At 43.5% G+C, this 26988-nt stretch overlaps 1 protein-coding gene across 4 annotated transcripts in view; it reads left to right on the plus strand.

The window, feature by feature from the left end:
- Nucleotides 1-26988, plus strand: part of SYT5 (synaptotagmin 5) — a 51476-nt gene that overhangs the window by 4095 nt on the left and 20393 nt on the right. Inside the window, exons 1-2 of one of the 4 annotated variants that reach the window (XM_060780465.2) lie at nt 3936-4090; nt 21786-21912. The exons of 1 other annotated variant lie outside the window; for it this stretch is intronic. In XM_060780465.2, coding sequence (XP_060636448.1) covers nt 21873-21912 — 40 coding nt within the window. In that variant the 5' untranslated portion in view covers nt 3936-4090; nt 21786-21872. Of the gene's footprint in view, nt 1-3935; nt 4091-21785; nt 21913-26988 lie in introns of those variants that run through there. 2 more of the 4 variants (XM_060780464.2, XM_067469885.1) reach the window with 2 other exon arrangements.

The following is a 26988-nucleotide window of genomic DNA, read 5'->3' on the forward strand; positions in this document are numbered from 1 at the left end:
AGATACTTCTGAGCATATTAAGTGTGCATCCTTCCATATCATCGTGGAGTGATTTTACAGCAACACCCCCCCCCCCCCATTTATTTCTTGGTGTCTTAATTTTAGGCCAGTTCCTGAGATTATTTGGGGCACTGATTCACAGAATTGCATTAGGTACTTCGCATCAGATCTAGTTTCTTAAATATGGTTAGCATTGTTCTCCATGGGTGAGCAGATATCAACTAGTATATGGTACATTATATGCTCTGTATCTCAAAAACTACAGCCATGGTGACATGTTATATCTGCAACAACCCTGTGAGGTTGCACAGTTTTATAGAGTTGGAAGAGACCCCAAGGGCCATCCAGTCCAACCCCATTCTGCCAGGCCTGAAGACACAATCAAAGCACCCCCGACAGATGGCTATCCAGCCTTTTAAAAAATATGACTCTACTTTATCTGAGACAGTCAATTCCACAGGTTTTTTTCCGTGTCAGAAGCGACTTGAGAAACTGCAAGTCACTTCTGGTGTGAGAGGATTCGACATCTGCAAGGATGTTGCCCAGGGGATGCTCAAATGTGTTACCATCCTGTGGGAGGCTTCTCTCATGTCCCCACATGGAAAACTGGAGCTGACAGATGGGAACTCACCCTGTCTCGTGGATTCGAACACCAACCTTCAGGTCAGCAGTTCAGCCAGCACAAGGGTTCGAACCCCAACCTTCAGGTTAGCAGTTCAGCCGGCACAAGGGTTTAACCCATTGCGCCACCACGGCTTCTCATCTCAAACAATGAACTAAGTACAATATAAAACATGGTCAAAATAATGAGTGCACCAGAGTAATATGCAAGCATTCGAAGCAACTGCTATGTGGAACGGAAAATATACTGTAAATTTTGGTACTGTTCCACCATCCAGGCAGACTCCACAGTCAAATTGTTCTTACAACCAGGAAGTTCATCCTAATGTTTAGCTAGAATTGGCTGTAATTTGAAGCCTAGTCTCACAAGCAGTGGAAAACAAGCATGAGCCCTCCTGAAATTGACATCCTTGGATGGGAAACTGTGAGTCACCTCCAATATTCTTCAAGGACTGTATGAGGATGTGAAACCAAGTCCCTGTGGTCCACATCTAAAGCTCATAAACACTATATTCTACTGATCTGACATTGTTTCAGCCGGAGAAGCCCAGCCTTAGTATTTTGCTTTCTACAAACTTAAACAGAGATAAGAAAGATGTAGTTGGAGTATACAACCCATCAAGTAGTGCTGAACTTCAACTCCCATCGGCTCTATCGGTATCGCCATTCTTTGGAGTCTGTAGTCCAAGAATTCCAATTCCCTGCCGCCTCAGCAAGGTCCTTGCAGTTTTAGCAACATAATCAGTAGTGAGAGATTATGGGTATTGTAGTCCAATGATTCTAACCTCATGTAGCCTCAGAAGCATGGTCAAGGGTGAGAGATTATGGAAGTTGTAGTTCAATATTTCCAACCTCTTGCACCACCAGCAGTATAGGCAATGGTGAGTAATTAGGGGAAAGGTAGTCCAACAGTTCCAACTCTGTGCAGTCCCAGCAACATATTAAATGGTGAGGGATGATGGCAGTTGTCGTCTAATATTCCCAACCCTTAGCAGTCTAGCAGCATGGTCACTGGTGGGGATTATGGCTGTTGTAGTCTAATATTTCCAACCCTTAGCAGTTCTAGCATGGCCAGTGGTGGGGATTATGGCTGTTGTAGTCTAATATTTCCAACCCTTAGCAGTTCTAGCATGGCCAGTGGTGGGGATTATGGCTGTTGTAGTCTAATATTTCCAACCCTTAGCAGTTCTAGCATGGTCAGTGGTGGGGATGATGGCAGTTGTAGTCTAATATTTCCAACCCTTAGCAGTTCTAGCAGCATGGTCACTGGTGGGGATTATGGCTGTTGTGGTCTAGTATTTCCAACCCTTAGCAGTTCCAGCAGCATGGTCAGTGGTGGGGATTATGGCTGTTGTAGTCCAACAACATCTGGAGGTCTGGGTGAAATGCTGAATATCTTCTTGTCCCACACATGCATGCACACACATAAACACACACGTAGACATGAGGCAGCAAGAAGAAGGAGGAGAGAGGGAAGTCAGGTTTCCAAGTCACAATCTGTATACGGTGAAGGATGATTAACAAGGATTAGTTTAAATTGGGGTTCTCCAGGATTAATTTGGAACGCATTGCTGGAATAATTATGAGTGACACCATCAATCCTTTGGTGGCGTGGGGAGGATAATGATAAGGATAATGATAAGAATGCCAAGCGGGATTTCCAAGCCTGCTCTCTTTGTTACGCTGATTCCTAACCATGTTGTGAAATGGCAACTCCCATCATCCACTGCACAGGATGATGGGAATTACAGTTCAACAACACAATTTAACCACTTTTTCTCTAACCTATGATTGCTAAAAAATTCAACTGATAAAGATTTCCCCAATATTACCAAACCACTTAGTCCCACTTCCTCATCCATACATGTTTAATAACTCAATTATTTATTTATTTATTTATTTATTTATTTATTTATTTATGTTTTGTTTTACTTCATAGCATCATGTACAGCAGCAGTTCTCAACCTGGAGGTTGGGACCCCTGGGAGAGTCACGAGGGGGTGTCAGAGGGGTCGCCAAAGACCATCAGGAAACAGAGTATTTTCTGTTGGTCATGCGGGTTCTGTGTAGGAATTTTGGCCCAACTCTGTTATTGGTGGGGTTGAGAGGCTTTTTTGATTGTAGGTGAACTACAAAACCCAGCAACTACAACTCCCAGATGTCAAAGTCTATTTTCCCAAATTCCACCAGTGTTCACTTTTGGGCATATTGAGGATTCGTGCCAAGTTTGGTCCAGATCCATCATTGATTGAGGCCACAGTGCTCTCTGGATGTAGGTGAACTACAATTCCCAAACTCAAGGTCAATGCCCACCAAACCTTTCCAGTATTTTCTGTTGGTCATGGGAGTTCTGAGTGCCAAGTTTGGTTCAATTCCATTGTTGATGGAGTTCGGAATGCTCTTTGATTTTAGGTTAACTATAAATCCCAGAAACTATAATGCCCAAATGACAAAATCAATTCCCCCCAACCCCACCAAATTGGGTATTTGTGCCAAATTTGGTCCAGTGAATGAAAATGCATCCTGCATATCAGATATTTACATTTTGATTCATAAGAGTAGCAAAATTACAGGTACGAAGTAACAACAAAAATAATGTTATGCTTGGGGGGTCACCTCAACATGAGGAACTGTATTTAGGGGTTGCGCACTAGGAAGGTTGAGAACCACTAATGAACAGTACTGTATATATAGGAAATACATTGACATTATGTGTAAAGAAATCAAATCGGATAAATGGTGCCCAATACCACAGCATCACATACATTATGTATAAGACCCCTTTGTGACTTTTAGCCCACCCTGGATATGTGTGTGGTGTGTGTGTGTGTGTGTATTCACACACACGCACACACATACACATATACATATGTATGCACATCTTTAAAGAAATGGGAAACTAGGGCTACTCTAGATTTTGAATAACTATCTAACTAAATAAATATACAATTTGTAAAGGAAGTAAAATTGGCTCTGGGGTTGAATTGTTCTCTGTGCCTGTTGCAGCGTTGGGAGAGATGCCAACCTTGCTTTGGGAAAGGACAACGGGAAGTGTGTTTGGCATGTATGTGTGTGTGTGATAGAAAGTATGTGCTGTGTGTGTTGTGTGTACGTGTGGATTGCTTCCCCTGGTGGACAGCTCCAAAAAGGCTCGGCTTGCTTCGGTTGCCATGGTTTTTCCGAAGGAAGATGGGGAGAGTTGGTGTGAATGCTGCTACGTCACCAAGCCATCCGCCCCAATCCTCATCCAGGCATTTACTCTGAGTGTGTGAGTGTGGATGTGTGTGTGGCATCTTTGCCACATGACTCTCCCGCCCCTCCTTTCTCTGCTTTGCCCGGAGCTGGACTTGGATTGTCAACATCTCCGGCACATTGTGGCCAATGCCATCCCTGCTATTTTGCTCTTACCTTCAGAGCTCATAGAAAGAACATCTGGGAGTAGCTTCAAGAAGACAGAAATCAGAGGCAGGTGAGGCCAAGGGAGGAGAACCCATCCGAGTCCTCCAAAAGAGAAGGCAAAATTGGGTTGCTTTGACTGGGATCAATTTTTGAGGAAGCTTTCAGAAGTTTTATACCAAGCAGATATGAAATCTGAGCTGGGCTTTACATCTAAAGAACAGAGAAGAGAAATATATGTTCTTGTTAGACTTTGGTTCCCATCATCTCTCAGCATTGGCTTGTGATGAGATGGGACCATACCTTGAAATCTGAGCTGGGCTTTGCATCTAGAGAACAGGGAAGAGGAATATATATTCTTGTTAGACTTCGGTTCCCATCATCTCCAGCATTGGCTTTTGGTGAGATGGGACCATACCTTGAAATCTGAGCTGGGCTTTGCATCTAGAGAGCAGGGATGAGGGATATATGTTCTTGTGAGACTTCGGTTCCCATCATCTCCCAGCATCAGCCTGTGATGAGATGGGACCATACCTTGAAATCTGAGCTGGGTTTTATGGAGCAGAGATGAGGCATCAGAGGGACCTTCTAGACATGTCCTATACCCCAGGATCTGATTGCAGGTTTTCTGTTTATCCCAGATTATCTGGCAGTGTGGACTCATATAATCCGTGTTAAAGCAGAAAACCTGGAATCAGATCCTGGGATATAGGGCCTGTCTGGAAGGGCCTTAAATCTCCCCAAGATGTTCTTGTTATATTTCAGCTCCAATAATCTTTTGACACTGTGATGCAACTTGTAGTGTACCCTTATTGTATAGGTCATATCTTGAAATAGAAGAAAGCTGAGGAATATGTATTATCTCCAGATGTTCTTGTTAGACTCCAGCTCCCATTATCCCCCTGCATTGGAGGTGCTGTGGTGGAACTTATACCGTTCTCCATGTTTTGATGTGCAGGGATGAGGAATCTATGTCCTTCCCAGATGGTCTTGTTAAACTTCAGCTGCCATCATCCACCCCCAGCATGTTGGGATTTGTAGTGTACCCCGAAATGCATCTACACTGTCAAATGAATGCAGTTTGACATCACTCTCAACACTATGGAATAATGGGAGCTGCAGATTATTGAGGAACCAGCACCTTTTGGCAGAGAAGGCTCAAGACCGTACAAAACTACACCTCCCGTGATTCCATAGCAATTAAAGAGATGTCAAACTGTATTAATGTGACAATATAGATGCAACCCTACATCCTTTATCTGTGGACTGCTTTCAGTGCCTAACCGTAAGGCTAGGTTTGCAGCTAAGGTTATGTGCAGAGCCTCTGAGCATGTGTGGAAAGTTTGGCTTGCCCATTCAATCGCCATTAAACAATGCAAATGTAATGCAGTCAGTGTGGAATGAAAAGGAATGGCTATGAGTCCACGCTACCATTGGGTAAAATGAGACAGCCAGCTAAAATGTGGGGTATTGTGAAAAGGATAGGAAATTGCTTGTGGTTGAAATGGTCATGATTAGTTTTGAAAATATTTTTGTTATGGTACCAAGGATGGACCGAAGTTTGCCCATGCCTGGTCTACACTGTAGCATTAATGAAGTCTGACACCACTTTAAGTAGCACAACACAGTGTTGTGGTTTCGTGAGAGCTGTAGTTTCACAAGGTCTTCAGCCTTTGCTGCCAAAGAGTGGAGCCTCACCAAACTACAGATCCCAAGCTTTCGTAGCATTGTACTATAGCAATTGAAATGGTGTCAAAGTGCATTAGCGCTACAGTGTAGACACACCCTTTGTCTCATATAACCGCACAGGGAGAGAGCCAGTGTGGTTCAATGGTTAGAGCGCTAGACTATAGAATCATGGGAATTGTAGTTTTATAAGGTCTTTAGCCTTCTCTTTACCAAATGACAAATCCCATTATTCTATAGCATTGAGCCATGGCAGTTAAAGTGGTGTAAAACTGCATTAACTCCACAATGCAGATGCACCCTGAGTATAATTGTGTCCAGGAGGACAGACAGTGTGGTGTAGTGGTTAGAGTGGTAGACTATAGAATGTTGGGTGTTGTAGTTTTACAAGATCTTTAGCCTCCTCTTTACCAATCTACAGATCCCATTATTCCACAGCATTGAGCCACGGCAGTTAAAGTGGTGTTAAACTGCATTACCTCTACAGTGTAGATACACCCTGAGTCCCATATAATTGTGTCCAGGAAGACAGTGTTGTGTAGTGGTTAGAGTGCTAGACTATAGAATATCTGGTGTAGTTTTACAAGGTCTTTAGCCTTCTTGTCACCAAACTACAGATCCCATTATTCCATATCATTGAGCCATGGCAGTTAAAGTGGTGGTAAAAGTAAAGGTAAAGTTTTCCCCTGACATTAATTCTAGTCATCTCTGATTCTGAGCAGTGGTGCTCATCTCCATTTCTAAGCTGAATGGGCCGGTGTTATCCATAGACACCTCCAAGGTCATGACTGCAAGGAGCGCCATTTCCTTCCCACAGAAGCGGTACCTATTGATCTACTTACACTTGCATGTGTTCGAACTGCTAGGTTGTCAGGAGCTGGGCCTAACAGCGTGAGCTCGTGCCACTCCCTGGATTCAAGCCACCAACCTTTTGGTCAGAAAGTTCAGCAGCTCAGCGATTTAACCTGCTGCACCCAAAGTGATATTAAACTGCATTGACTGTACATTGCAGATGCACCCAGAATCCCATATAATTGTGTCCAGGAAGACGGACAGTGGTGAAATGGTTTGATTGTTGGACTGAGACGCTGGAAGACCAGGGTTCAAATCCACACTCTCTCAGCCTCAGAGGAAGGAAAGGTCAAACCACCTCTAAAGAAAACCATTTTGATAAAATCGTATGATAGGGTCTCCATAAGCTGTGGTTCACTTGCACGTACATAACAACACCAAGGGGATACAGGATGGTAGCCTTAGGGGTTTTGCGTGAAGGTTGTAAAACAGATCTTTTGCAAGGCTTTCTTTCAAAAAAGCAACAACATTGCATAGGGAAGAGGGTTAGGACAAGCTTCCAGAGGCTTCTGCAATGAGTGGATTAGAGCTGGGGGAAGGGGCCAGAACGTCAGATAGAGCTCCACTTTTCTCTTCTGAAACAGAAAATGGTAAGTTGGGGGTTGACAGGAAGGACTTAGCTATAGGCAATGCTGCGATTCTCAAGCTGGGCTTCTTTGGGGATTACATATTTAATCATGTTCCAGGCCTAATCATATGTATGGGAGGCATATTATGTATAGGAGTTTAAAGCAACATCCCTCTCTCCCTCCCTAATTCTCTCTCTTTAACTCTCTCTCGCTTTCTTTCTCGTATACATCACACACACACACAAATGCACGCATCAGACCTAAACTCCTGAAAAATTCATCTTATCATCACTGATGGCAAATGAAGCATTTTCTCCCGACTTTTCTCCCACATCTATGGCAGGCATCCTCAGACGTTGAGTGTGGAATGTCCAGGGTGGGAGAAAGAACTATTGACTGCTTGAAGCAAGTATAACTGTTGCCATTGGCTACCCTGATTAGAATGTAATGGACTTGCAGCTTCAAAGCCTGACTGGTTGCTGCCTGGGGGAATCTTTGTTGTGAGGTGTTAGCTAGCTTTTAAAGAGAAATACTCAAAAAGCAGGGGAGAACAAGCCCTATGAGGAGCAGCTTAAAGAGCTGGGCATGTTTAGCCTGAAGAAGAGAAGGCTGAGAGGAGACATGATAGCCATGTATAAATATGTGATAGGAAGTCACAGGGAGGAGGGAGCAAGCTTGTTTTCTGCTGCCCTGGAGACTAGGACACGGAACAATGGCTTCAAACTACAAGAAAGGAGATTCCATCTGAACATTAAGAAGAACTTCCTGACTGTGAGAGCTGTTCAGCAGTGGAACTCTCTGACCCAGAGTGTGGTGGAGGCTCCTTCTTTGGAAGCTGGATGCCCATCTGTAAGGGGTGCTTTGAACACCTCCCAACAAAGGATTCCCCAGGAAGCAACCAGCCAGGCTTTGAAGCCGCAAGGCCATTAAATGCTAATCAACATGGCCAATTGCAACATTCACACCTGCCGCAAGCAGAAAAGAGTTCTTTCTTCCACCCTGGACATTCAACAGATATATAAACTTCACTTGTCTAGTTTCCAACAGACCCCTTAACCTATGAGGACGCCTTCCCTAGATGTGGGGAAATTGTCAGGAGAGAATGACTCTGGAACATGTCCATACAGCCATAAAACTCACAGCAACCCAGTGATTTTGGCCATGAAAGCCTTTGTTTGGAGGTGTTAGCTGGCCCTGATTGTTTCCAGCCTGGAATTCCGCTGGCTTTTGAGTGTTGCTCTTTAATTACTGTCCTGATTTTAGAGTTTTTTTAAATACTGGTAGCCAAATTTTGTTCATTTTCATGGTTTCTTCCTTTCTGTTGAAATTGTCCACACACTTGTGGATTTAAATGGCTTTTCTGTGTAGCCTGACATGGTGGTTGTCAGAGTGGTCCAACATTTCTGTGTTCTCAAATAACATGCTGTGTCCAGGTTGGTTCATCAGGTGCTTTGCTATGGCTGACTTCTCTGGTTGTTTGTTTGTGCAAATTGTTCTCAAATAATATGCTGTGTCCAAGTTGGTTCATCAGATGCTACGTTCAGCAAATTCTACAATCAGCAAAGGACAAACACTCACACTTGTTTCTCTTTATTCACTGGGAAATTCTTTGTTGGGAGATGTTACCTGGCCCTGATTGATTCATGTCTGGAATTTTCCTGCTTTTTGAGTGTCTCTCTTTATTCACTGTCCTGATTTTAAAAGCAATTGAACTCAACAAGCATGTGGACAATTTCAACAGGAACTTTTGCCTGCTTGAGACAACCATGCTATTTAATAATGATGGTTGTCTCAAGCAGGCAAAAATTCCTGTTGAAATTGTCCACATGCCTGTTGAGTTCAATTGCTTTTAAAATCAGGACAGTGAATAAAGAGAGACATTCAAAAAGCAGGAAAATTCCAGACATGAATCAATCAGGGCCAGCTAACATCTCCCAACAAAGAATTTCCCAGATAGCAACCAGCCAGGCTTTGAAGCTGCAAGGTGGCCATTTTCAACATTCACACTTGCCTCAAATAGACAAGAGTTTTTTCTCCCACCCTGGACATGCCACAGATATATAAACCCCACTTGCCTAGTTTCCAACAGATCCCACAACCTCTGAGGATGCCGGCCATAGATGTGGGCAAAACGTCAGGAGAGAATGCTCTGGAACATGACTGTACAGCCTGGAAAACTCACTGTACAGCAACCCACACTAGTTTCCTTTTTTGGACAAATTTAGACACCCAGTTTGGGTTGGCCCCCATTGTCTCTTGTATTTGGCCAGGGCTGATGGCATTTGTAGTCCTGAACACTTGGAGGAGTCAAGGTTGTTTCATCTACATTTATTTTATCACATCCATCTTGGGGTACCTCTCCATGCCGTCTGGTGTGCCACAGCTTGGCAGAAAGTTCCTCTTCTTCCTTCTGATTCACTTCCTCCATTGCCAAAAAACATTTCGGGATGTCTCCTGGGCAGCCGGCCCAAAATGTGCATCCATGCTCATCTGTCTGAACAGAATAGGAGATGAAGTTGTGCTTGGGACATGTTTTATGGCATGCTCTTGCCAGCTGTGTGCGGATGATGTATAGGTTGGAGAGGGCAGAGCATTTACTACTAATTGCTTTTCTTTACTACTTCCTTGGCAATGCAGATCCTATGGGCACGGTTTTGAGAGAAGTACTTTTTGGAGTGTTCTCAGAACTTTCCAATTAGCATAGGCACTGGCCAGGTTCCCTGGGAGATCCTGGGAGCTGTCCAAAAAAGTAACTTTCCCTATTTCTGCTTTCCTTGTTAGTGGTCCTGAGCACTGCTGTGCTGAACCTACGGACACAACATTCAATTGCATGGGATCTTTGGTCCTAGACTAGAGTCGACATGGGCAAACTTTGGCCCTCCAGGTGATTTGGACTTCAATTCCTACCAGCTGTTATGCATTGTGGGAGCTAAAGTCCAAATCACCTGGAGGGCTGAAGTTTGCCCATACCCGGACTAGAGCCTCCAAATTCAGCAGTAGCATATCTTCAGGAATCAGTGGGGCAGTGGATCCACACCTGGTTTTAATTTAGCATTTAAAGCAGCTTTGACTGTGTGTTCCTGCATATTATGTCCTCTATATGGATTACCTGGAAAATGCAGGATAAGCCAAGTCAACCTTGAGGACTTGGAATGGCTTGCAACATAAATGGCAGCCATTCAATGCCATTCAATATGCAGTGAAAATACAAATACATAATAAATTAAATGCAGATAATCAAAATGACAATTTATCGTAACTGATCATGGAAACAAATGAATAAAACACACATGAAAACAACAATTAAAAGCAGATTTAAAACCCAATAGGTAGATTAAAACCAAAACCATCATTAAGGTCCTGTCCATATACGATTCATGGTGTAGCAGCCAGATATTCAAGTGTCTCCATAAGCCTGGGAGCATAAGAAAGTGTTTAATTCTTTTCTGAAAGAGGAGAGCGTGGGCACCATTTTAATCAGTTCCAAAAGATGGGGGCAATTGCAAAAAAGGCCCTTCCCCTCTTTCTCTTTCCCACCAAGCGGGTTTAGAAATGGGGCGGGACCAAGAGGAGGGCCTCGCTTGATGAATGCAGTGTCCAGGCAGATTCACATGATGAGAGGCGGGTGCTCAGGTAGTCTGGACCCAAACTGTTTAGGGTTTTAAAGTTAACAACCAGCACTTTAAATTTCACCCGGTAGCAAACTGGGAGCCAGTAGAGCTGCCATATCATGGGAGTTGTTCACTCCCTGTATGGCATTTCAGTTAGTAACCTTGCCACAGATCTCTGCACCAGCTGAAACTTCCAAGTGATCTTTAAAGGCAGCCGCATGTACAGCATGTTGCAGTAGCCCAGACGAGATGTAACTAAGGTATGCACTACCATGGCCATATAATGCATCTCAAGGTATGGGTGCAGCTGGCACACACAAGTTTTAATTATACAAAGGCAAACTCCTGGTCACCGCCAACATTGATATGCAGATGATATGCAGATGATATCACTTTGATGGCTGAAAGCAAAGAGCTGAGTAGTCTTCTAACCAAGGTGAAAGAAGAAAGTGCAAAATCTGGGTTGCAGTTAAACATCAAAAACCCAAGATTATGGCAACCAGATTGATTGATAACTGGCAAATAGAGGAAGAAAACATGTAGTGACAAACATTGTATTTTTAGGAGCAAAGATTACTGCAGACGCAGACTGCATCAAGGAATCAGAAGAGGTTTACTTCTTGGGAGGAAAGCAATGACCAATCTCAATAAAATAGTGAAGAGTAGAGGCATCACACTGGCAACGAAGATCCGCATAGTTAAAGCAATTGTATTCCTTGTAGTAACCTATGGATGAGAGAGCTGGACCATAAGGAAGGCTAAGTGAAGGAAGATAGACACTTTTGAACTGTGATGTTGGAGGAAAATTCTGAGAGTGCCTTGGACCGCGAGAAGATCAAACCAGTCCATCCTCCAGGAAACTAAGCCCGGCTGCTCGCTGGAGGGAAGGGTATTAGAGACAAAGTTGAAGTACTTTGCCTACATAATGAGAAGAAAGGAAAGCTTAGAGAAGACAATGATGCTGGGGAAAATGGAAGGGAAAAGGAAGAGGGGCTGACCAAGGGCAAGATGGATGGATGGTATCCTTGAAGTGACTGGCTTGACTTTGAAGGATCTGGGGGTGGCGACAGCTGACAGGGAGTTCTGGTTTGTAATGATCCATGAGGTCGCAAAGAGTTGGAAGCGACTGGACAAATAAACAACAAAACACTACATATCCTATCAGACTTATCACTAAAGTCATTGTGGATGAATGCTGGAAATCCCAGTTCAAAACACTGGTGGCTCCCATGTCAAGGGGGTAGTGGATCCATATCAGGTTTTAATCCAGGCTTTAAAGCAGCTTTGATGGTCTGCTGCTGCATGGCAGGAGGTTGGACTGGATGGCCTTTGTGGTCTCTTCCAACTCTGTTATTCAAAGCCACCAAATTAGGTTCAGGATCTTGAATAGCTCCAACCAAAATCTGGAGTGGATTCATTGCCCCTCTAATACATGAGTCACAGTTGCCCTTGGTCCAACGACATCAAGTACATGTACATAATTCCCATTTCTGGTTTACAACCAAAATCCTGCTGATTCTATGATTGAATTTACTTACATGTTAACTCATCAATTCATTCAGTCTAGTAGGGATTAACTAATGGGATTCAGGCAATTGGGATTCTTGAATCCCAATTGAAAATGTAACAACAATGTGCTCCATTACATTGTTATTCCAGAATCTTTTGGAACAGGCTGATCCATGATGGCTTATGTTGAAATTGGACCCCAAGTGAAGGGTATGGGGGTGTTGTCTGACATTAGAATCCCTACAGATTTAGAGTGCAGCAGCCCCTTTTGCCACAGAGCCAAGGCCTGTTCCCAGCTGTGGGGAAGGGTTTCTCCTCTTCCCTCTCCCCATTTCTTCTTTGACACTTCGCAGTGTATCATGAAAGTGAGCCGCCCACCGGTGAAGCGACTGGAGCTGCTAATCTGGTCAGACATCTGTCTCTTGTGGGGAGGGGAGGGCGGAGGAGAAGGGGAAAACAAACCCGCCTGGGCTATTGCCATCCGCTGTGGTTATATGTTTCCTTCCTGCAGGGATATTTTTCTAAAAATGAACCTCTTCATGTTTTTCAACATGGTCTGAAAGCAATGCTTGGGGCTTCCATTCCCCACAGCTGGGGAGAAGTCATGGAAGATAACACCATTGGTGCTTACCAGTTATCATAAGGGCTATTTAATGGGGAAATGCCAATTAGGAGTGTGGGTGCTATTGCAGCCCTGACAGCCTGCTTGTGGTCTACCAGTAGCCTAGCATCTTTTTGTCTACTGTGGGACTAGACTGAACTTTGGTCTTGTCCAACAGCTTTCATAGAATCATGGAATCAAAGAGTTGGAAGAGACCTCATGGGACATCCAGTCCAACCCCCTGCCAAGAAGCAGGAACATTGTATTCAAATCACCCCTGACAGATGGCCATCCAGCCTCTGTTTAAAAGCTTCCAAACAAGGAGCATCCACCACACTCCGGGGCAGAGAGTTCCACTGCTGAACGGCTCTCACAGTCAGGAAGTTCTTCCTCATGTTCAGATGGAATCTCCTCTCTTGTAGTTTGAAGCCATTGCTCCGCGTCCTAGTCTCCAAAGCAGCAGAAAACAAGCTTGCTCCCTCCTCCCTGTGGCTTCCTCTCACATATTTATACATGGCTATCATATCTCCTCTCAGCTTTCTCTTCTTCAGGCTAAACATGCCCAGCTCCTTAAGCCGCTCCTCATAGGGCTTGTTCTCCAGACCCTTGATCATTTCCTCTTCTCTCTGCAGGATGTCTGAGGATTTACAGTAGAGTCTCGCTTATCCAACATAAACGGGCCGGCAGAATGTCGGATAAACAAAAATGTCAGAAAATATGGAGTCTCCTAGTGTTACCCGTCCAACGCATCGCTAGACACCTAGAATACTAACAGGAGGGACTCAAAGGCTTAAGTCAAGGCAACACCTTGGGGCTAGAGTGGCCCAACAGGAAGTGCCCGGATATGGAAGAAGAACATGGAAATCACAGAGGGAAGGAGGGAGGACACTTCCACTTCCAGTCCTGCCTCTTTTCCCTGCTTCCTCCCTCCTCCTCCTCCTCCTCCTTGTCTTTCCCTTTTCACATTAGGAATGGAGAGAGAGTTGGGAGAACTCCTTTAATTGAATTTTTATTTATTTATTTATTATTTACAATATTTATAGCCCACCTTTCTCAGCCATACGGCGACTCAAGGTGGGTTACAGGTTGGCACAAATTCAATGCCATACATTCATAAAAGAGCAATTAAAAACCATCAACATATCTAGTAGACTGTGACCCCTTAAAGGAAATATATTATCAGATTAATGATTATGGAATATTAATAGATAGAAAGTATTGCACTGTATGCAACAAACACCTGCAAATGTATGCTTACTTGAATAAATAAATAAAACCATCAACAAACACATATAAAAACCATTAAAAGATTTAGTCATTGGTGTCATCTTGTTAAAAATGTTTTTCAGAGGCGTTGTCTAGTCTTTTCATGTTCATTATTCATAGTTCCATGTTATCTATTATGCTGCATTCTCAAAAGCTTGCTCAAAAAGCCAAGTTTTTATCTTCTTTCAGAATGTCAGGAGGGAGGAGGACGATCTAATATCCCTGGGGACGGAGTTCCATAATTGAAGGGGAAATGCTCGAGGAAAAGGGGGCGTCGGATAAGACGGAATGTCTGATAAGCTAAGGTCGGATAAGCGAGACTCTACTGTATCTGCACTATCGAGTTGCATCAGATTAATACTACTTCAACCTTCTGTGGGATCTGTAGTTTAGAAATACTGTACTTAGAATTCTCTATAGAAAAGCACTGTATTTTGAGTATCATTCTAGAAACTTCAGGATTCCATAGGATGGAGCCTAGGCAATTAAAATGGCATTGAACTACATTAACTACATAATGTGGATAATGGAATGAATATGGGAGTAATTAATGGAATTAGGGAAGTTACTTTACTGGTAGAGCAAGTCTGATTTTGTTGGTGGTTCGCAAAGTTACTCTTAAAGGGTGTACTTAGAAGCAGGAATCCTCACAGGTATTTCTTAAGTAGAGGAAGGTCCATCAATATAATGGAAAAGTGATCTAGAATGCAATGCATACGTCAATGAGTTATTTGTAAGTATTGTAATTAGCACTGGCAACAAATCACCTTTTTAAATATTAGTTTTGGTATGAGCATTGGACGATAACTCTGGAAATGAGGGTTCAGTTCCCCGCTCAGCCATGGAAACCCTCTGAATCACTTTGGGCAAATCACACACAACAAGGGAGATCTGGATTTAGTTCCTTCTCCTGATTCAAACCATTGTTGCTGCTGTTTCAGCAATTTCTTGTTTATAAGAACCTTCACGTTGTCTCAGAATTAATGCCAACCCTGTTCTAGGATATTCTTGGCAAGATCCATTTATTGCCTTTCCTTTCCTCTGAGGCTGAGATAGTCTGACTTGCCCAAGGACACCCAATGGGTTTTCATAGCTGAGCAAGGATTTGAACCCTGGTCTCCAGAGTCCTAGTCTAAAACTCAATCCATTTTATAATGTGTTGTTGAAGGCTTTCATGGCTGGAATCACTGAGTTGCTGTGAGTTTTCCAGGCTGTTTGGCAATGTTCCAGGAGCATTCTCTCCTGATGTTTAACCCATATCTATGGCAGGCATCCTCAGAGGTTGTTGGGTCTGTTAGAAACTAGGCAAGTGAGGTTTGCATATCTGTGAAGTGTCCAGACTGGGAGAAAGAACTCTTGTCTGCTTGAGGCAAATGTGAATGTTGCAATTGGCCACCTTGATAAGCATTTAATGGCCTTGCAGCTTCAATGCCTGGCTGGTTGTATGGATAGATACCTACAAACTCCAACCATCACCCAAGTCAAAAAAAGAAGCACAACTAAAGCACTGGCAGACTGTGCAAAAACAATCTGCAAACCCCGCCTCCTCCAAGGTGAACTGAAGCACCTAAACTGGGCTCTCCAGGCCAATGGAGACTCCACTACAGACATCGGAAGAGCTGCAAGACCAAGAACAAGCCAAGAGAGTAAAGATGAAGATCCACCCAGAAGAAAAGTGTTCTCACCATACATCAAGGGAACCACTGATCGCATAGGGAAGCTGATGAAAAAACACAACTTACAGACTATCTACAGACCCGTGAAGAAAATCCAACAAATGCTACATTCAGCAAAGGGCAAGAGGGATCCTCTCACCTCTGCAGGAGTCTAACGTGTACCATGCAGCTGTGGACAAGTCTACATAAGGACCACCAAACGTAGCAGCATTGCACAAATACAAATCAAGGAACATGAAAGGCACTGCAGACTGATTCAACCAGAGAAGTCAGCCAGGGCACCTGATGAACCAACCTGGACACAGCATATTATTTGAGAACACAGAAAAGCTGGACCACTCTACCTTGTGAAACGACACAGAGAAGCTATTGCAACCCACAAATATGTTGACAATTTCAACGGAAAGGAAGAAACTATGAAAATGAACAAAATTTGGCTACCAGTATTTAAAAAAACTCTAAAATCATAACAGTAAATAAAGAGCAACACTAAAAAAAAAAAAAACAGGGAAATTCCAGACAAGAATCAGTCAGGACCAGCTAAAACCTCCCAACAAAGGATTCCCCCAGGGAACAACCACCCAGGCATTGAAGCTGCAAATCCATTCATTGCCAATCAATGTGGGCAATTGCAACATTCACACTTGCCTCAAGCAGACAGTTCTTTCTTCCATTCTGGACATTATTCCACAGATATATAAACCTCACTTGCCTAGTTTCCAACAGACCTCACACCCTCTGAGGATGCCTGCCATAGATGCAGGTGAAACGTCAGGAGAGAATGCTTCTGGAGCATGGCAAAGCTCACAGCAACCCACTTTATAATGTTTGTTCAATATATAAACACCCCAGTCTGGATTTAAGAAAGCACCTACTAGCACAAAACACTTTCTCCTTGCAGGATGGTAGAAACATTGAATTTCTGGTACTTTCCAGATGTAAAGGGCTGCAATTCCCACTGTCCCCCCTCCAACAGGACAGTTGTTTTTCTTTCCCCTCCGTTCTTTCTCTTTGATTTCCTCCCTTGCAAAGTGACAGCCCAGCGAAGAACAGTTGAGCAAATTGGAGGGGGGGGGGGGGAGTTTACACTGACAGGAAATCTAGGGACAAGTTGGAAATAGGCCCCGGGGTTGGGAACGCATTGCTAGACCCTCTGAGGAAAGGAGTGTCAGTGTGCATTCATCCAAGAAACAAGAGAGAGAGAGAGAATGAAGTGAAGTGAAGGAGAAAAAAAGGAGGGTGAGTTCAGGACAACCTGCTGCATTAGCAGGGAATCTAGAAACCTGTGATTTCTGGAAAAAATCAGTTTCAGTAATGTGGAAGATTAATAAATAAATTATACAGATTAAACCAATGATTTGCTTGGTTTGCTCTGCTGAGCTTTTGGTTTCCTCCCTTGCTTCAAAGGAGGAAGCAGGGATTGGAAAACTGAAACTGGAGAGCTGCTTTAAGCATGGTTTTCCACACGCGGCTGAATAGAGTCATGTGTTGTGCTACTCCTGAATCCATGTGATGGGATGCAATTTGTGATTACCCCTGTAGATTTAAATACAGACACACACACACTCTTCAAAATTATCTACCAATGGAGAGGCAGTAAACCAGTGAGTAGGCTACTTGAGAACTGGGTTGCTGTAAGTTTTTCGTGCTGTATGGCCATGTTCCAGAAGCATTCCATCCTGACATTTCACCTGCATCTATGGCAGACATTCTCACAACCTCTGAGGATACCTGCCATAGATGCAGGTGAAACGTCAGGAGATAATGCTTCTGGAATATGGCTATACAGCGCGAAAAACTTACAGCAACCCAGTGATTCCAGCCATGAAAGTCTTCGACATTACTTGAGAACTTTTCTTCTTGGTAAATTACAGTGTTCTCAATCTGAAGGTCAGAACCCCTGGGGGGGGGGGGTCATGAGGGGGTGTCAGAGGTATCACCATAGACCATCGGTATTTTCTGTTGGTTATGGGGGTTCTTTGTGGAAACTTTGACCCAATTCTATCGTTGGTGGGGTTCCAAATGCAGTTGGGTTGTAGATGAACTATAAATCCCAGCATCTACAACTCCCAAATGTCAATGTCTATTTTCCCCAAACTCCACCAGTGTTCGCATTTGGGCTTATTTGGTATTCGTGCCAAGTTTGGTCCAGATCCATCATTGTTTGAGTCCGCAGTGTTCTCTGGATGTAGGTGAACTACAACTCCAAGATCAATGTCTACCAAACCCTTCAAATATTTTGTCTTGATCATGGGAGTTCTGTGTGCCAAGTTTGGTACAATTCCATCACTGGTGAGGTTCAGAATGCTCTTTGATAGTAGGTGAACTAGAAATCCCAGCAACTACAACTGACAAATGACAAAATCAACCCCCCCCCCTCCCCCCAGTATTCAGATTTGGGCATATCGGGTATTTGTATCAAATTTCTTCCATTGAATGGAAAGACATCCTGCACATCAGATATTTACAACATGATTCATAACAGTAGCAACATTGCAGTTATGAGGTAGCGACAAAAATAATTTTATGTTTGGGGGTCACCACAACATGAGGAAATGTATTAATGGGTTGTGACATTATGATGGTTGAGAACCACTGATCTACACTGACCATATAATGCTCTTTTAACTGGACAGCCAAAATCAGTTTCAGTGGCAATGTATTTCACTTAAACCTTTACTGTGAGTGGGAAAGTCATAAAAAGTTGAGAAGTCACCCAATAATGGCATCATGGAAAAATGGGACTCTTGTTCTTGGAAAGCCCAGAGGGCTAAATTTGACTTTCTGGGGTTCAGAGTTGGACACGCGGCCTGAAGATCCCCAATATTGCCATATTTTTTAAAAGAGATAAATATATTTTAAACAGATAGTCACAGATATGTGGGCTTGGTGCTCAATGGGCTATTTAAAGGATACTGCGAAACCAAGACGGTCTCCAGCAGAGATTTCTATTTCTGCTTATGGCTTCAGATTAATCGTCTCCCCTCTCCACTGAAAACCCTTTAGGTCCATATTTTGCAGGTGTTCCTTGACCTCAATTCATATAGCTCTAATTCTATGCAGCCTGAAGAAATAGGTGGCAGAGAGAGAGCAAAAGGGGAGAGAAGAACTCGCTATACAGTCTTTCACATTTTGTCTGATGTTTACTCTGTGTTATAATATTGAATTCTGAACTGCAGCTGCTCATCATCATGAAATTGCTCCTACCATGAGTTGTTGTAGGTTTTTTGGGCTGTATGGCCATGTTCTAGAAGCATTCTCTCCTGACATTTCGCCTGCATCTGCGGCAAGCATTCTGAGGTACAGCCCGAAAAACCTACAACAACCCAGTGATCCCAGCCATGAAAGCCTTCAACAATACATTTCTCCTGCCATGGAGGAAGGAGGAGAGAGGGAGGAAGGAAGATTCAGAAACATAGGTGGACTTACATCAATAAGCCAGTTCCAACATCTCTATCTGCATTATCATAGCTCACTACTATGTCGTTTCTGGGCATATCACAGCAGTCCCTACCAATGACTGTTGTGAAGATGGTAGCTTAAATCAGAGAGAACAGGGAACTTTGAGGGAGATGGCAGATGGTTTCTCCACTCTTATTAATGGTGTTTCCACAGTTTTCAGTCCTGGCTTCACTTCAACATTGGCTGTGGGTCCTGCTGTTCTCCAGACCCTCAATCAATTTAGTCACCCTCCTCTAGACACATTTTTAATGTCCACCTCAGGACACACTCTCAAAGGTTGGAACAAATACTTTTTGGGACTGCAGCTCCCAGAATCCCCTTATCAGCTGAAGCCATTTCCTGGGCAAAAGACTTCTCAAAACCCACATAGATGCTCCCTTTCATGTTGCCATGAGAAAAAGGTGAGATATTAGCATAATGCATAAATAATGAAGGTGCTAAGTGGTAACTTAAGGAGGTTATCATTTATTTAAAGGGTTTTATTATCCTTGGGCAGAAGGTTTCTGGCCATCCTTGTTCAATCTCCACATACATGTCTCTGGTGCTAACCTTCCATAGACCTTAAAAAGGACACAAGGAGACTTGGCAACAGAGCTTGTATGCTATGAGCTGGGCTTAAAGAGCTGCAATTCCACCTGACTTAGATCTGCTTCAAGAGAAGTGCCTTCAGACCTGAGTTGCTGTGAGTTTTTCAAGCTGTATGGTCATGTTCCAGAAGCATTCTCTCCTGACGTTTCACCCACATCTATGACAGGCATCCCCAGAGGTTATGAGTTCTGTTGTAAACTAGGCAAGTGGGAGAAAGTACTCTTGTCTGTTTGAGGCAAATGTGAATGTTCCAATGGCCACCTTGTAGCTTCAAAACCTGGCTGCCTGCTGCCTGGGGGAATCCTTTGTTGGAAGGCGTTAGCTGGCCCTGATAGATTCATGTCTGGAATTCCCCTGCTTTTTGAGTGTTCCTCTTTATTCACTGTCCTGATTTTAGAAGCCATTGAACTCCACAATCATGTGCACAATTCCAACGGAAAGGAGGAGACCAAGAAAATGAACAAAATCTGGCTACCAGTGTTAGAAAAACTCTAAAATCAGGACAATAAATAAAGAACAACACTCAAATAACAGGGGAATTCCAGACATGAATCAATCAGGGCCAGGTAACACCTCCCACCCTGGACATTCCACAGATATATAAACCTCACTTATCTAGTTTCCAACAAACAAATCAATCAGGGCCAGCTAACACCTCCCAACAAGGGATTCCCCCAGACAGCAACCAACCAGGCTCTGAAGCTGCAAGGCCATTCAGTGTCAATCAAGGTGGCAATTTGCAAAATGCACATCTGCCTCAAGCAGACAAGAGGTTTTTTTTTTCTCCCACCCTGGACGTCCCACAGATATACAAACCTCACTTGGCTAGTTTCCAACAGACCTCATAGCCTCTGAGGATGACTACCATAGATGTAGGCAAAATGTCAGGAGAGAATGCTTCTGGAACATGGCCATACAGCCCGGAAAAGTCACAGCAACCCAGTGATTCCGGCCCTGAAAACCTTCGACAACCATTCATAAGCAAGTCTCCCCCTCCCCTATGCATCTCTTTCCCTGCCCAGCAGCCAAGGGGTGTTAAATCCTCCTTCTGAAACAATGTCTCAAGGATTTGGGTTGTGAAGAAGCGCATAAGCTGTGCCGATCCCATCTGTGAGCTGTCAAGGAGCAGTAAAGTGAGGTGGGGGGGGGGGAGGCGGAATGAATGTGTCAGGTGGGTGATGGACTTATGGGCTTATTATGGGAGGATGCAAAAGACGAGAGTGTGGGAAGGGCGTTGAAGAAAGGCGAAAGCAGGAAAGAGAGCCTTTAACGACCATCACTGCCTCTCTCCCTTCTGTCTCTCGATCTTTGCACCATTTCTTTTCCTTCCCATTCCCTTGTCAGACCGAAGCAATATTTACAGGAAAGCCATGCCCATTCAGCTGGCAGGGCTGTGAACAACGCCATGTGCCACAGTCAAAATAAACCCACGCAGATGCGTTTCCAGTCACCCTGCCTATTTCACTTTTAATACTGAGCTCAAATTAAAAGTGCCATTTTTCAGAAGAAGACCTCTTTAACCCTTAACTCATCTTTCCTCTTCAGCTCTGATGAGTCCAGTGTTGTTTCTTTTCTCCCCCTCCCAAGGTATCTCCATCTCTCCATCTACTGTGTACACATCAGCCATCCCCTTGAGGCTATATACTACGTGCATTAAGTTGTATTTACCTCTTGCCGGGCTCAGTGGCCCAGTTTGTATATAAGGAGCTCTTCATTCACGTGATGTGCCTCCCTCCCCTCCTTCCATTCTCTATCGACACACATATGGTTTCAACCTCTAAAGCCCTAAGTGGCTTATGGGCTGGCAACCTGAAGGAGCCCCTTTCCCCTTATCCAGCTGCACTGACCTCAAGGTCTTTATCTCAGATCTTCCTCGGGGTTTCCCCATATCCCCAAACTGATGGCTAGATAAGAAAAGGTCTACTCAGTGTTGGCATCCCATTTGCAGAATGCACACCTCGGAGGAGCTCATCTGGTAACAGCATCGTGGTCTCTTTGGTGCCAAGTGAAGACTTTTGGATTCACAAGCTCAAGGATGGCAAACAAGACCCATGAGGAAAGGTTGAAAGACTTAGGTATGTTCAGCCTGGTGAAGACTGAGAGATGACATGATTGGTTGTGGTTGTGTGCCTTGGAGTTGTTTCCCGCTTACGGTGACCCTAAAGTGAATGTATCACTGGGTTTTCTGGGGCTGAGAGTGTGTGACCTACCCAAGGTCAGTCATTGCCAAGCAATGAATGAAACCTTAGTCTCCAGTTATGGTCCAATGCTCAAACTATCTTACAACAAAGATGTGTTTCCAAGTTTGTTCTCTTCTGTTCCAGAGGCTATGGGCAGGCGAATGGTTAGATTTTGACTAAACATTAGAAGGATCTTCTTGATGGTAAGAGTGGTTTGGCAATGGGACCAATTACTCAGAGATGGTGGGATCGCCTTCTTTGGGCATCTTCAAAAAGAGGCTATACAGCTTCCTACTGGGGATGCTTTAGTTAGAGCAGGCATGGGCAAACTTTGGCTCTCCAGGTATTTTGCACTTCAACACCCACAATTCCTCGGGTTTCAAGAAAGGGCCCGAGGCTGTTAGGAATTGTGGGAATTAGAGTCCAAAACATCTGGAGGGCCAAAGTTTGCCCATGCCTGAGCTAGAATTTCTGCTTGGAGTAATATTTGAACTTGCTGGCCTATTCTACGATTCTGTTATTCTTATAGAGCAGTATTTCTCGACCTGGGGGTCAGGACCCCTGGGGGTCATGGGGGAGGGGGTCAGAGGGATCGCAAAAGACCATCAGAAAACCACAGTATTTTCTGCTAGTCATAGGGGTTCTGTGTGAGACGTTTGGTCCAATTCTATCATTGCTGGGGTTCAGAATTCTCTTTGATTGTAAGTGAACTATAAATCCCAGTAACTATAGCTCCCAAATGTGAAGATCTATTTTCCCAAACTCCACCAGTGTTCACATATTGAGTATTCATGCCAAGTTTGGTCCAGATCTATCACTGTTTGCGTCCACAGTGCTCTTGGGATGTAGGTGAACTACAGCTCCCAGACTCAAGGTCAGTGCTCACCAAACTCTTCTACTATTTTCTGTTGATCATAGGTGTTCTGTGTGCCAAATTTGGTTCAATTCCATCATTCATGGAGTTCAGAATGCTCTTTGATTGTAGGTTAACTACAACTCACAAATGACAAAATGAGTTGTATTTGAATTTGGTTGTGTTGGGTATTTGTGCCAAATTTGGTCCAGTGAATGAAAATACATCCTGCATATCAGATATGTATGTTACGATTCATAGCAGTAGCCAAATTATATTTATGAAATAGCAATGAAAATAATTTTATGGTTGGGGGCCACCACAACATGAGGAACTGTCTTAAGGGGTCATGACATTAGGAAGGTTGAGAATCACTGCTATAGAGTAATGTAGTGGCAAAAAGAACTTAAAATGGCATTCTAGATTGCATCAATTGAATTACAACATGCATTTCGAGAGAAGTAACCTTCTCACTGTATTTGGACAGACTTCATCTGCAGTGCTGTGGTCAGTTTGGGACATCACCATTTTCGAAGGGCATCAACAAGCTGGAAGATACCCAGAAAATGGTGACAGATGTGCCAAAGGGTCTGGAAATGAATCCCTATAAGGAACAGTTGAGAAACCTGGGAGTGTTTTTACAAGAGGCAATGTGATCATGGTCTTCAAATATTTGGAGGGCTGTCATGTTGAATGCAGAGCAGGCTTGTTTTTCTGCTGTTTCAAAGAGTAAGCCCTCGAGCAATGGATTCAAATTACAATAAAAGATGTATTTGGATTAAACATTAGGACAAGCTGTTTGGTAAGACCTCTCAGATAGTGGAGTAAGCTGTATAAGTAGCTGGTGGGAACCTCCTTCATCAGCCTTCCATTCAGTGGTTGATAATCATTTGTTGGATGTTCCTGCAATCACAGGTGTTTGAACTAGACGATGGTGACAATTCCTTTACACCATCTATGAGTCTCCCAGCGCGGTGTTTAGATCAACATATAGTTCTTCTTTGCTGTTGATTTGACTGTGGTTTTGTATGCCATGGCATTTTCATTTTAGCTACAGGCTTTATGGTGGTGTTTTCCTTTGTTATTGATTATAGTTGTATTTCATATATATTTAAAGCGTTTTGCTGCACCCAGAATGTTTTTTTTTTTCCAATGGAGAGATTTAAGTTAAGTTGAAAACTGCAACCATCATACCCAAACACCAAAGGCAAAGGTATTGGGTATTCAGAAGTTATAATTCAGCACATGTTGGGGGAAAGCTGAGTTATCTATATAAGTGTATCTACACTTCATATTTATCGCAGTCCAGTACCACATTGTCACTACTCCATCCTATGCAATTCTAGGATTTGTGTTGAAGTATTTACATTTCTCTGCTATGTATGTATGTATGTATTTGCAGTATTTATATACCACTTTTCTCACCTCTGGGGGGACTCAAATGGTTTACAAAAATAATGGCAAAATTCAATACCTTACATACATAAACCAATCATAAATCAAACAACGTATGACTAAGCATAGAATACAATAGGACAAACTATCCATAAGATAATAGGACATTTAAACATGAAATATAAAAATTAAAAACACCTAATAAAAACATTAAAATCACATGATCTACACTGGTAGATCGGGCCATTCCAGATGCAGATTACACATATTCCATATTTACTTCTTGTACTGCATTACTTTACTAGTCAAAAGCTTGATTCCATAACTATGTTTTCTTTCTAAAGGTCAGGAGGGAGGGTACTGATCTAATCTCACCAGGGAGAGAGTTCCAGAGTTGAGGGGCCACCACTGAGAAAGCCCTGTCTCTCGTCCCTACCAACCGCACTTGCGAAGCAGGTGGGACCGAGAGCAGGACCTCCCCAGAAGATCTTAATTTCCATGATGGCTCACGGTGGTCCACACTCTTATTACATCCAGTTTAGATTACCGCAGTGTGCTCTACAGGAGGCTGCCTTTGAGGACTCTTCAGAAGCTTCAACTATGGGTGGCAGCCAGATAGCTCACTGGAGCTGCATACAGGGAGCTTACCATCCCCTGTTACGTCAGCTCCACTGGCTGCTGATTTGCTACCGAGCACAATTCAAAGTGCTGGCCTTGGCCTATAAAGCCCTAAATGATTCTGGCCCAGCTTACTTGTCCAAATGTATCTCCCTCTAAGACTCTCCTAAGATCATCAGGAGAGGCCCTACTCTTGATCCCACCACTCTCGCAATCGTGGTTGGTGGGAATGAGAGACAGGGCCTTCTCAATGGTGCCCCCTCGGTTGTGGAACACCCTCCCTAATGAAATCAGATCGGCCCCCTCTTTCCTATCTTTTAGGAAAAAACTTAAAACTTGGTTGTAGTAGCAAGCATTCGAGCAGCAGATGCAGCAATAATAATGAGAATGATTTATTGGATTGACAATGGACTGACCTGAATTGTGACTTGAAATTACTTGATTTTAATTGGATGTTTTGTATTTGATATTTTAGCTATTGTTTTAAATGTAAATTGCTATTATAATTGTCTTTCTTTGGGCATCTAATGGTTGCCAATTGTGAGGCCGCCCTGAGTCCTCCTCCAGGGGTAAGAAGGACGGGATACAAACGTATGACATAATAAATGGATATATGTTTCAACAGTTAAAGTTAAAGTAGGATCAAACTGCCACAATGTGTAATACTGTAGTCCATGCTTTTAATTCCTCCCCCCTCCTTCTTCAGCCTTATAAAAATGTTGTGAGGAGTGTGGGTGGATTACATTTATTAATTGCATTCATATCCTTCTTATTATCCAATGAGCTCAAAGCAGTGTACTGTTCATAGGTTACCTCCTTTGCATGTTTTGCTCATGCTGGTACAAACTGGGCTGATTGAGGCCACAGATCAGTATTGCCTCAGCATAACATAAATATCCCTGTGGTGATAAGTTACACCGCCGCCGTGCATTTCCCATGCAGAACAGCAACATTGCTTAACACACATCAAGAGCTGAGTGCTGTTGTACAATGCACAGCATACATTTCTCATGCTCAACCACAATGCACAACTGTAGTGCACAGCCTCAATGCACAGAGCATAGACAGGCACGTCATGTTGATGTATGCACAACTCTGTTTTCGTCACTGTCAGCAGAACATCTCTGTTGCGCTATGGTGAATAATTTCTCCAGCATGTGCAGCATGATTTACAGATGAGTATACCACTAGTACTAGAATGCTAGAAAAAGAAAGGAAGACAGATTGAGAAGCTGGCTCATGTTCCCTCACATTTGACATCTTAATGGGGACCTGGACTTTTATCTCCAGGTCCAAGACTTGATAAGTCCCTCCATAACTCTCAATTAAATGAAGCGGTTGCAAAGTGGAGGCCCAGAATCATGAATTCAAGTGCTGCCACCACAACAAGACCAATGCCCAAGGCAAGTCAGCTTGTATAGGACGATCTCTTTATCTTGCCTCCTTCCACCCTGTTCTCTTTCTGTGTTCCCAGTCTTTGCTCCTGGATCCCAAGGCAGTTACAGCCAGTTTGTCAAGAGATAAATGCCACTGTCCAAGCAAGAGAAACATCCTGTCAATCTGATTTGTGGAGGCTGTGACTGAGCGCAGCGGATCATCCAAAATGGCCATTTCCTTGGGCTCGCTCTCCCTTTGCACCCAGATCCTTTCTTCCTTGTTAATTATTTATAGAATCATAGAATCATAGAAATGGAAGAGACTTCATGGGTCATCCAGTCCAACCCCATTCTCCCAAGAAGCAGGAAAATCACATTCAAAGCACCCCTGATAGATGGCCATCTAGCCTCTGTTTAAATGCTTCCAAAGAAGGAGCCTCTACCACACTCTGGGGCAGAGAGTTCCACTGCTGAACAGCTCTCACAGTCAGGAAGTTCTTATGTTCAGATGGAATCTCCTTTCTTGTAGTTTGAAATCATTGTTCTGCATCCTAGTCTCCAGGGCAGCAGAAAACAAGCTTGCTCCCTCCTCCCTTTGACTTCCTCTCACATATTTATGCATGGCTATCATGTCTCCTCTCAGCCTTCTCTTCTTCATGCTAAACAATACCATTACCACTCAAAAGGTCCACAAAGGGATGCAGAGCAAATGCCATGTGGAGTACTTAT

The sequence above is a fragment of the Anolis sagrei genome, chromosome 6 (genome assembly GCF_037176765.1).
Source record: "Anolis sagrei isolate rAnoSag1 chromosome 6, rAnoSag1.mat, whole genome shotgun sequence".
Lineage (NCBI taxonomy): Eukaryota > Metazoa > Chordata > Lepidosauria > Squamata > Dactyloidae > Anolis > Anolis sagrei.